General features: G+C 35.1%; 1 protein-coding gene across 1 annotated transcript in view; it reads left to right on the top strand.

Annotated features, from left to right (window-relative positions):
* The first annotated feature begins 5,989 nt into the window (after positions 1-5,989).
* The window catches only part of LOC107575178 (receptor-type tyrosine-protein phosphatase beta-like), a 38,525-nt gene continuing 32,452 nt past the window's right edge, over positions 5,990-12,062 (top strand). Inside the window, exons 1-3 of the mRNA XM_016261598.1 lie at positions 5,990-6,446; positions 6,601-6,889; positions 11,176-11,445. Coding sequence (XP_016117084.1) covers positions 6,393-6,446; positions 6,601-6,889; positions 11,176-11,445 — 613 coding nt within the window. The 5' untranslated portion in view covers positions 5,990-6,392. The remainder of the gene's footprint in view (positions 6,447-6,600; positions 6,890-11,175; positions 11,446-12,062) is intronic.

Here is a 12,062-nt window from a genome sequence, read left to right on the forward strand (position 1 = left end):
AAAAATCAAAAACATATATATATATATATATTTTTTTTTAATTAATTAATTAATTAATTTATTTATTTTCTTCTTTTCCATTTTGCATTTACTTGTGCTTTTACTTTCAATACTCAAGTATGTTTAAGATGAAAAAAAAATACTTATAGGATAATATATTAATAACATAATATAGTACAATAAATATCACATACTTTAAGACTTTTACTCAAGTAATATTCTAAATGGTGGCTTCAACTTCTACCAAAGTCATTTTCTGGTAAGATATCTGTACTTTTACTTCAGTATGGCTTTCAGGTACTTTATACACCACTGGTTATCAGCCAGTAAAAGTAGACCTGAGCAACACTGTGTGCCACACTGAGGATCCCTCAAGCACTCCTGAGCCACCAAGGTAACAAGCTAGTCTTCAAGACTTGAGTGGCAAGTTTGTGATTGTAACCTATGATGAGCTTCCATATGTAGGCTAGGTCCTTGAGGTTGTGGGAGAGGAAGTCCAGGTTAACTCCATGCGGCAGTTGGGTGCAAAAAACTTATTCACGTGGCCACAAACTGCAGATGTCATATTCTACAGTAAGAACGACATTCGTGCTGTCATCTCAGAACCTGAGCCAGCAAACTCCTGCTACTCTAAATTGAGCAGCCAAGATTGGGCAAAATTACGAAACACCTGGGGTTAAAGAAATGCCTGCAGTTAACGCCACGTTCTGCACTTTACAAAGACATTCCAGATACCCCTCAGTTTTTGATTGTTCATGATTGTCAAGTTTAGTTAAACTGCAACAAGGCAACAAGTTTTACTTGTTTTTTACTTGTTTAGGCATTTACTTAAAACTGTTTGATGATGATGTTTTATGATGTTTAGTTACATGATCATACCTGGTTCTGATCAAAATGAAATTTTTCCATTGTCTCCATTGTCAAGTTAAATGAAATGGTGAACTTAAGTTTGCAATGTGATTTTTATAAAGAATGTTTATAAAGTGTATATGTTTATTAATGTTTGTGTTCATGAAAACTCCTGTGAAATTTTAATAAAATCATTTTTTTTTCTTTTTTGTATGAGATTTTAAATAGATTTAAGGTCTTTGTGTCATTTGGAGCGACCATTCATCATGTGGTGCGACCAATAATAGCAATACCTGTATTAAATTAAAAATAAAATATCTAATTTCTTTAGCTGAAATATGACTCACTGATACAGTATACTTAAGTGAATGGTGTTTTTATTTTTTTTTATCAGTTTTATGCGGTTTACAGGAAAAATAAGTGTTAACTACATTGAAGAAATTAAAATATAGAACAAATACATTATTATTTACAAAAACTCAAAAGAAATGCAAACACTTTGTTTCTAAACACTTTAATTACTGAGAACTTGTAAAAAAAATGTTAAGCATGTCATGTTAAGGAAATTAACACCACATTCAATTTTTAAGGCTACGGCCAATTCATTTAGATGAAAAAACACTAAAATCACTTAATTAAAATGTTTTATGTAGATTTATGTGTACACAACATTCTTCATGTTTGAACAATTACAATAGATAGTATTATTTTTTTAATTTTAAAAGTGGCCTGTTGAAAATCCTTATACGTCAATGACTATATATATATATATATATATATATATATTAGGGCTGGGCAAGTTAACGGATTATCGCAACAATTTATTAACGCCGACAATTATTTTATCGCGCATTAATGCAGTTTTATTATTATTATTATTATTTTGAAAGTCTATTGCTCACTGGTTCTGAATACACATACAGACAAACCATGGGTCACAGGAGGGGTGGGATGTTGATCAGTACTAGCTTCGAATGGGTGTCATCACGCGTCTTAACCAATGAGAGCATTTGGGGTGGGCCTAAGACTGCAGCAGTGCTCACATGAACTCTCCTGATTAAATTATTTAGGCTAAGCATCAACATTCACAAACCACTGTTCACTGTTATTTATAACAGAAAAGAATGCAACATGCTCGTAATAAGGACTCCATAAGTGGGAAATAGGACGTTTCCAATAGCATGGGTGTCATCACGCGTCTTAACCATGAGAGCATTTGGGGTGGGCCTAAGACTGCAGCAGTGCTCACATGAACTCTCCTGATTAAATTATTTAGGCTAAGCATCAACATTCACAAACCACTGTTCACTGTTATTTATAACAGAAAAGAATGCAACATGCTCGTAATAAGGACTCCATAAGTGGGAAATAGGACGTTTCCAATAGCACGTGAAGACAGCAGAGAAGCGCTCTCGTTCAGCACAGTGGAGTGCATCGTTTTGTTAACTTTGTGGTTTATTATTTTGAGTAGTTTGGGACGCGGTAACACATGGCCCTCTCACAATATATCCTATTGCTTTACAGATCTATCACTTTTGCCGCTCAGAAATGTTGACGCATTCATTCTGCACGTATCAGAAGTTCCGCACTCCGGCGCGGTTAGCGCTCACACTACATCCGTACCATGTCCGAGCCCACCTCTTCCACGCGATGCAGGTCTCTACTCGGAATGTGCCTGTTATAATCTTATGATCGAAGCTCTGGACTCTGAACATAACTTGTTCTATTACAAACTATAAAATATTTTCTATAAAAACGTTAATGCCCTGGCAGTGGCAAATAGCTTTGGTTTTATATTTAATTTGATTACTTTAATGTATATTTTAAGAAATATTTTAGCTGCTACTATGTAAAAGGAATACTGCTGTAAAAAAGCACCTTATTTGTTTAAAGTGTTTGCAAACCAAATGTTATTGCACTATTCTTCATATAGCAGTACTTTTAAAAGAAAAAAGTGCACAATACATTACTTTTGAATTAATTATTGAATTTTGAGCATAATGCGATTAATCGCCAAAAAATCGTGTGCGATTTATCGCAATTAATAATTTTAATCGTTTGCAGCACTAATATATATATATACAAAGTCATAACGGTTCACAAAGGTTCCATACGACACATATATATTAGGGGTGTAACGGTTCACAAACTGTTCGATACAACACAGTGGTGTCACGGTTCAGTTCGGTTCTGTAATGGGGCGAACGAGATGCGAGACGTGCGGATCCATATGCAAGGCTTTATTTCCAAGACGTGGTCATATAACAGGCATGGGTCAAACAATGGCAAACAGGTACAACACAGGCAAGACAAAGAGTAATCCTAGGACAAGCGTGGGTCTTCGAACAGAATCCAGAGGGCTTGACAAAAGGGTATCCGTAATACACAGGCAAAGATCTTCACACAGGAAAACAGGCAAGGCAAGACCAGACTAAACTAAACTATGAGCTATGAACTAGACCAGGAACTGGTTCCGCAAAGTAGCTACCGCTAGAAGAGTGATTAATGCTAAACAATACTCGTCATTGAATGGTGGTGTGAGACTGATTTATATAGTGTGTGTTATTAGTAGCTTTCAGGTGAGCGTGTGATTGGTTACAGCTGTGTGCAATCAGTGCAATGGATGATGGGAAATGTAGTCCAGGGTATAGTGTAACAGTCTGTGTAGTGTGAGAGTCCATGTAGTGAGCGGCTGACCTCTGGTGGTGAGTGAACGGAAGTTCATAGACCGGATTCGTGACAGGTACGGGGGTAATTGGTTGCGTCGCAATGTTGGAAATATTTCTGTTTTATACCATGAAAGCGAGCCAATGGATATCACACACAAGCAACGTGCAAACTTTGCGCAAGAGTTATGCCGGTTAACGTCTTAATCTCAGTCAATTCACTATATGCAGAAAGTGAAAGTAAAAACGGAAGTACGGAGTAATGACGGAGCTTTCGGCATCTGAGGCCACATATTCTCTCAGAGACAACGAGAGACGAATCTACTTCAACATATGTTGATAACGGTATATAGCTAACTGTTTTCATTTATTCCCTTAATAATATTACATAGTTAAAAAAAATGAGAAGAAATATTTCGGGATAAACAGGTTGTTTTTGAAAGTCGGTGCTTGAAATAAAAGCTTTTTATTTCATTGATTTTTATTGATGACTGCAGTGTTAATATTTTAATTGTAGGCCTATAATTCATTGTAAAATAGACCTGTTTTAAAATACTTATTTTTTTTAACATTTTAATTGAGGAGTAAATAGCCTAATCTTTTGTTATCCTCACAGCACATCAGTTATTTGGAAATTATTGCGGGGCAAATGAATTGTAATTTTAATTTAATAATGCAAGTAACATAATAATAATAATAGGCCTAATAAAAATAAGAATGTAACAGGCCTACAATAATTGGAAATACCAAATATCTTAATATTGGCAACAATTGATGTTTTTGACAATATCTCTGGATATCGTCGATACAAGATCATCGTCTTTAGACGCACCCCAGCAATGGGAGGTTATCGTGGGGCCTTTCACAGTGTGTGCCCTGCGTGCCCGTCCACTAACGTTACACCACTGGGCAGACAGCACGTTGCCTGTTACGTTGTTTGGGCTGCCTTGTTGAGCGCTGTGGCACTGAGAACATTATATTTTACACACCAAGCGGTTTAATTTTCCAAATGTTATAGGAGTAGTCCAACGAATCAAATCGATTGGTTTGTAATGCATACCGAACCAAAAGCCTCGTACCGAATGGTTTAATACGTGTATCGTTACACCCCTTATATATATATATATATATTGTTACTTACAGCAGTAAATTTACTTTACTGCATCCTAACTTAAAAGCAATTCTTTACTGTCAGTTGTGCATTTGCATGACAAAAATATATGTGGAATATTAATATACTAATATCACACAGGAGTGATAAACAATGCAGTAATAGCATCCCTCTCATATTCATGTAACATGTGGAAGCGTCGTTGTAAGGTTTTCTTTATGTTATTATGCTTGCATTCTAATGAAATTTCCTGTCAACAGTTTATTAATAATTAGAAGGCCATTAAGCTAGATTCAAGTCCTTCATGGTTTCTCTTCATAATTTTCTATTTGAATATAAACCTATATGAATGTAAACCTACCACTTGTCATCTCAACCCATTGCCTACTCATTTATTTAAAGCCTGTCTACCATCTCTGTCTTCATTAATTACTAAAATTATTCACTCTTCACATGTTTCTGGTTCTGTACCTTCCTCTCTTAAAACTGCTATTATATTACCCCTATTAAGAAATCAGCATTTTTTAGCACCAAGTATTGAGTACATGTACAGTAAATGAACATACTTTCCAGAAGGCCAACAATTCACTAAAAATGTTTTTTTATTGGTCTTATGAAGTATTCTAATTAGTTGAGATAGTGAATTGGTGGGTTTTTGTGAAATGTGAGCCAAAATCATCACAATTAAAAGAACCAAAGACTTAAACTACTTCAGTCTGTGTGCATTGAATTTATTTAATACACGAGTTTCACAATTTGAGTTGAATTACGGAAATAAATGAACTTTTCCACGACATTCTAATTTATTGAGATACACCTGTAGATGTATTTTAGATAAACGAATAACAAAAACAAGGAAAAAACACAACACAAATATTTAAGCACACACAAAGGTTGCTACAAATTAGATCCTATTAGTTTATTGACACCTCTTTTCTCCTTTTTGGAGTTTCTTTGTAAAACCAGGCAGACACATGTTGTTGATGTTTTAGCGGTACTTGTCCACTCAAGTGATGATGTAAATTCATATACAGCTCTGCACTGAACCTTCAAAGACTCTGTCATAAATGTATACACTGGACTAACTTTTATATGTCTGCCATTGCTGCATTGTTCTTGATTTTAGACCCATGTCTTTTACATTCGAACATCTATGATATACAAATGATCTTAAAAATGAAATAATTTAGTTTTATGGAATTTTTGTGATGCAAGAACATTTGCAAGCCAATTACTAGTACAAGATTTCTCTGTTCAACACATCGTTCTGCAGGAGCGCTGGGAACACAGGAAGGAAGTGGGGTTGGGCTGTATTGAATGTTCATGGAGCAGAAAGTCATTGACATCTATTGTTTCAGCAAAAGTTCCAATTCACCGGCATTTATGACCTTAAAGCTTTTGATGGCACATGCATGCTGAAGAAACCAATTTTTGCCTCATTTTTGTGCTAGTCTAGTAGAGTTTGAGTATTTTAGAGAGACTGTGCAACGTGTCTCCACTGGACTACCAAAAACAATGCTTCACTAGACGTTTGATTGAGGATATCCTTTAGAGACGGGATTGTTTTCCTTCACACTTTCCTGATTGTGGTGGGCTAATGAGTGAAAGTGAGCAGTTCCCACAGAGGTCCTCTAGGCTGGATTTTCAGAAAAGTACTTTGAAAGAACTCTCTGGAATATATACCAAGGAACGATGTGCCTTTTTCAACTGGATTTCTGTGTATTGACTAAAAACATCTAAAAAAAAAAGAGAAGAAAAAAATAACAATGCCGAGAAGAAAAGCCATTCATGTAGCTGTTTGGGTAGCATGTGGAATATTGGTAAGTTTTAATAAACATATTTAAAAAAAAAAAATAATAATTATACTTCTTGTAAAAACTTGATTTCAACTTACAAAAATACTTTTCTGTATGTAGACTTCTGTAAGCTGTTTTATCAGTCCAGTAAAGGTGTTTCTCATTTTTTATTTTGTAGAGTACCATGGTGGTAGACACACAGAAATGTAGCATTAAAGTTGTGAAGGCCATTTCTACCACAGATTCAATACACATTACGCTGAATAATGAAGATGTGAAATGCCAATACACAGTTTCTGTCAAGGACAGACACAATGATTCAAAAGACTGTCATCAAGACCAGGAACATTTGACACATTTTGAGTGCAAAACTGAGAATTTAGATCCTGGAACGTGGCATCACCTAGATATAATATCAAAAGTGGATGAAAAACAACAGACTCAACACACTGTCTCCCTGCCAACGAGTAAGAATCTTGCTTTTTAATAATGAATGTTGTATTATTTGCATTGTGTTCAGTCTGATACAAGTCAAATCAAGCATCACTACTGTTTCTCGCAGAATAGACCTCTATTAAACTTGAGCATGTGTAACTCACAGCGGTTATTCTCCAAACATGAATGATTCTTCAAATAATGTTATTAAGAGGTTAGCTGTTATTTTACTCAGTGCTAATACTTTTAAGTGGTTACCTGCAGAGATGCGGTGAAACAAATACACAATGTCGACTCTGAAGTTAAAAATTGCTGTTATAACTTTTTTGAAGCCTTCCTCGTTGTAGTTTAGATTTCTAACATCATTATTATTGCATTTTTTGTCAAATGACATTAAATTTGAACACTGACCCGAATATAACCCATGCTGAAAAAAAGTGAAGGTATTTCATGAAAATTACTGTAAACAACAACAGCAGCAGCAGCAGCAGCAATAACAATATAAGAAAATGGCAAGCTAAACACAAGCTGTCTTTTCAACATTTTTCTAATTCTTATTTGTCTGGCACAAAAATGTGACCTCAGAGGGGTTAACTTACCGTCATATAAACCACAAAGAACATGATTTACTCCCAGTTAGCAGCTATACAAATGTTGCCAAGTTATAAACAAGTGGTTATGCATTATTTCTTTATTTAATTTCAATATTTATATTGTTTGTTTGATGATAAATTGAACTAAAACATTCTGTGCTTGCAGAAATAATATGGCTGTATGATTTTAAAGTCATTTTGTGTATAACTTTTAATTAAAACAATTGTTTAACGATAGACTATAAGACTGTGCGAAATATGTCATAGCCACTGGAGCCTCATAAAATGCGTAATAAAAGCTGCAGTGATAATATTTTTTGTAAGCCAATCTGGAAGTTTACATCACCCTGTTTCCCTCAAAAAAAAAGTAGAATTTATTGGCTTTTGCAGTATTGCTGAAAATAAAGTCTGTGACCAAAGTTTATGATTCTTTTAAACATCATGATAATCTTCAAAAATTGAAGATTACAATCTACAAGGTTACAATATCGGCAGAAGTCAAAGTTAAACATACATTTTGGGGCAGGCAGAGAGAGTCAATTTCCAGAGAGGACATTCAGAATATTCAGAATATTAACACACTTTTGTGCTTCAAATCATCTTTATGGGAATAACTGTATGAAAGAACTTGAGAAACACAGATTATGTAAATCTAGAGTTCTATGTGCAAATCCAAATGGCCAAATGTCAAAAGCTTCTCTAAATATGAGGAAAGGTTGGCTCGTACTGATAATGTGCCGTGTATATGCTGTATAACTGGGCTAAACTCCAAAACAGGAGTTTAACTGTGGGTCATTTCTATCAGTCCATTCTCCCCCTCCCATCCGGCTCATTGTTCTTTTGTTCTCATATATACAAAGACTCGTTAGCTCTCAGAGATCTGATTACAGTAATGCTTATATGTGAGCCTAGACCACAAAACCAGTCTTAAGTCGCTGGGGTATATTTGTAGCAATAGCCAAAAATACATTGTATGGGTCAAAATGATTGATTTTTCTTGTATGCCAAACATCATTAGGATATTAAGTAACGATCATGTTCCATGAAGATATTTTGTAAGTTTCCTACTGTAAACATATTAAAACTTAATTTTTGATTAGTAATATGCATTGCTAAGAACTTCATTTGGACAACTTTAAAGACGATTTTCTCAATATTTAGATTATTTTGAACCCTAAGATTCCAGATTTTCAAACAGTTGGATCTCGGCCAAATATTGTCCTATCCTAACAAACCATACATCAACGGAAAGCTTATCAGCTTTCATATGATGTATAAATCTCAATTTAGTTAAAAAAACTCTTCCGACTGGTTGGTTGGTCCAGGGTCACATATGCAATAAACATATTAAAACTTAATTTTTGATTAGTAATATGCATTGCTAAGAACTTCATTTGGACAACTTTAAAGACGATTTTCTCAATATTTAGATTATTTTGAACCCTAAGATTCCAGATTTTCAAACAGTTGGATCTCGGCCAAATATTGTCCTATCCTAACAAACCATACATCAATGGATGATTGATCCATTGATCCAACCATTCAGATGATGTATAAATCTAAATTTCAAAAAATTGACCCTTATGACTGGTTTTGTGGTCCAGGGTCACATATAACATGTACAGTGGACCCCAAAGGTATTTGGATATTTAGGTTACTTATGATTGCATTTGAGAACAAAGTATAAAAAGTGTCTAGAAATCCCTACCTGTAAATATTCATAAAAATATCATCAGGCATATTAGAGGCTCCTTCTGTTCAGATTTCTGTGATTAAAACAAAAGACAATGTAGGGCCAGTTCATTTCATTTTGTATTTTAGTTATTGAATATTGCATTTTATTACTTAGCTTGGATAATTAACATGATCAAAAAAAATGTTAAATAAACAATGACTGGGTCTCAAGGAAAAAAAAAGTCATTAGAAGAGGTTGCCTGAATTTGACTTTCAACCTTAAAGGTTTCTTATCCTGTCTTCTCACAATACCCTTTCAACAAAGCCTCATTAGGAAGAGCTTTCTTAAAAAAGCAAAGATCAGCGTTATCATGTTTGCACATAGGTTGCTAGACATGCTGCTCCCTTCTCTAAGAATAATTCACAGCAGGACACATTGTGTCCACACCTATTCGTTTCTGACCACTTTACCATGAGGATTGTTATGATACTGTCCGTCAGAAGCAACAAAACCAAAGGGATCACTGTTTATCATCTGCATGATTTGCAAGATATTACTTAATTGCAGTATATTTAAATGTGTCTTATAGACACATCTAAAACACGTTTTTATTCAAGTTAGTATATATACAGTGGGTACGGAAAGTATTCAGACCCCCTTAAATTTTTCACTCTTTGTTATATTGCAGCCATTTGCTATGCCGTTTTGTTTGATTGGCTATGTTCATTATCCCTCTTTGAGATCTTGACAGCAAATTCTCAAACATACTCAACTTGATTACATTCAGTTTATTTGGCTCATCAAATCACTCTGAAGCCTCTTTGACACAATCTGTTTGTATACAGTGCTACAGATCTAACGTGGTGAGGTTCAGTCATTCAACATATTTTTGAGTTGTAATCATTGTGAAATGTGTTGTTTGGAACGGCACTAGTCAGAATTTAAATTTGGTTGGCCTGAAGTCATAAGTTTAGTTTGAAGTACAAAAAATGAATACTGCCTTATTTGTTGTGGCCTTGTGTTATCAGAACAAAAACAAAAGCTGCTGCACTCTTTTTCTGCCACCTATTTTCAGTTGTGTGAGCACTTTTCCTCTGTTACATCAAAATATTTGAAAAAAGCTCTTTCAAAAGCCTGAACAAAATGTCATGCTGCATTATTGTTTGCCAACAATAACAGAAGCAGCAAAACACTGATGCTATATTAATACACAGCAACCTTTAAAAATATACTTTAAGTGAAATCGAAGAACAAAATGGTTTGACGTCATTTCAGACAAAATCAGGCCAAAACAAAGTTAGTTTGGAGTTCGTTTCAAGAATTCAAAACAAGCTTCCTGGAAAAGTTTGCTCCAGCTGGTAAACACCTTCAAACTACCATTGGTCCATGGCAATTTTCTTCTTTGCCATGGGAATCTTTTAATTTCTTCTGTTTAGTTTCTTCTGTTTTAATGTCTTCTTATCCACATTGTTATCATCAGATGCTTTTGATGAGATGCTTTCTTAACTGCTGTTGTCTCACCACATTTAAAAGACTATTAAACACTGGCCTCAGTGGCCTTTTACAAGATGTAATATAATTCTCAGGTGTCCCTATAATGTGTCTGTGAAGTTTCAGCTCAAAATACTCAACAGATAATTTATTATTCCATGCTGTAAAAGGCTGTTTTGGTGTGAAAGCAAAGACATATGGTCAATATACAAAATAAGTTTTTCACAGAGCACTTGGAGCAAAACACTGTCAAAAACGCACAAGGTTCACATTAACACAGTAGGTTATAAAGTAAATGCATGTGTAACAGTGTGTTAGATTTGTGTATTATGTTTACAGGAGCCTAATGTAGTACCTGTTGCTGTCTATTTAATATGAATAAAAAAGGGAAAATCATTTAGTGCTTTTGACTGAATAACTTTAGTAGTTTTAATAAGAATCAACTTCTAGAATGCTGCTGTTAAATTGAATTATTTAAATGTAATTACATAGTTTTTACTTAATACTTTTAATTGATAGTTTTTACTATTTGCATTTAACATTGTGTTTTCCCTATTAGAACCAGGAAAGGTGTCAGATCTGGTGATGGAGAACCTGTCTGATCGTGACACACTAAAGATCACTTGGACGCCCCCTTCCGGGGAATGGGAGCACATCCGTGTGGTGCTTTCAAATGGAAGTGAAATCCTTGCTAACCAAACTGTGGACAGAATGGCAAAGGAAATACTCTTGTCATGGTTAAATCTGCAGCCTGGCAGAGTGTACAGCATGGCAGTCAGTGTAGAGAATGGAGGCCTGGCTAATACAGTCTATTACGAGGAGGAAATAGGTAACCATGTGTTGATACTCTAAATTGGTCGTTCTCAACTCCAGTCTTGGGGTGCCATCACATTTTGTATGTCTTCCTTATTTAACGCAGCTGATTCAGATCATTGGCTTCTTAAGAGAGCTAAACTATCTAAGGCTAAGGCTACTAAGGAACTAGGAACTAAGGCTACGTCCACACGAAGCCAGAGCTTTCCCTATCCGATCCGATTTTTTCCCCTTGTCTCAAGAAATATCTGCGTCCACACGAAACCACAAAACTGACACAAAACGCTGTAGTATACATGCCAGACCAATATGTGGTGCTGTAATTCTGCCACAGAGATACACTAAAAACGGAGAAGAAGACTTGGACTATGCACATAAACCTTGCGCAAACAAACATGGAACAGTACATTTATTAATCTGTGTTAATGTTAGTTAATAAAAAGACAATCGTTCAGTGTTTGTTCATGTTTTTGTTGCTGTTACGTGTAGCGGTGTCTGACTAGGGACGAGACGTGGGCTGATGACGTCATTGTTTCAGAAAATATACGGCTTCGCTGTTCACACGAAAACGCAAGGGCAGCGTTTTCAGATTTATCCACTCTGGGAGCCGGTTTAAAAAAATGTTGGTTTCAC

This window comes from Sinocyclocheilus grahami, unplaced genomic scaffold (assembly GCF_001515645.1).
Source record: "Sinocyclocheilus grahami isolate Dianchi unplaced genomic scaffold, SAMN03320097.WGS_v1.1 scaffold2497.1, whole genome shotgun sequence".
Lineage (NCBI taxonomy): Eukaryota > Metazoa > Chordata > Actinopteri > Cypriniformes > Cyprinidae > Sinocyclocheilus > Sinocyclocheilus grahami.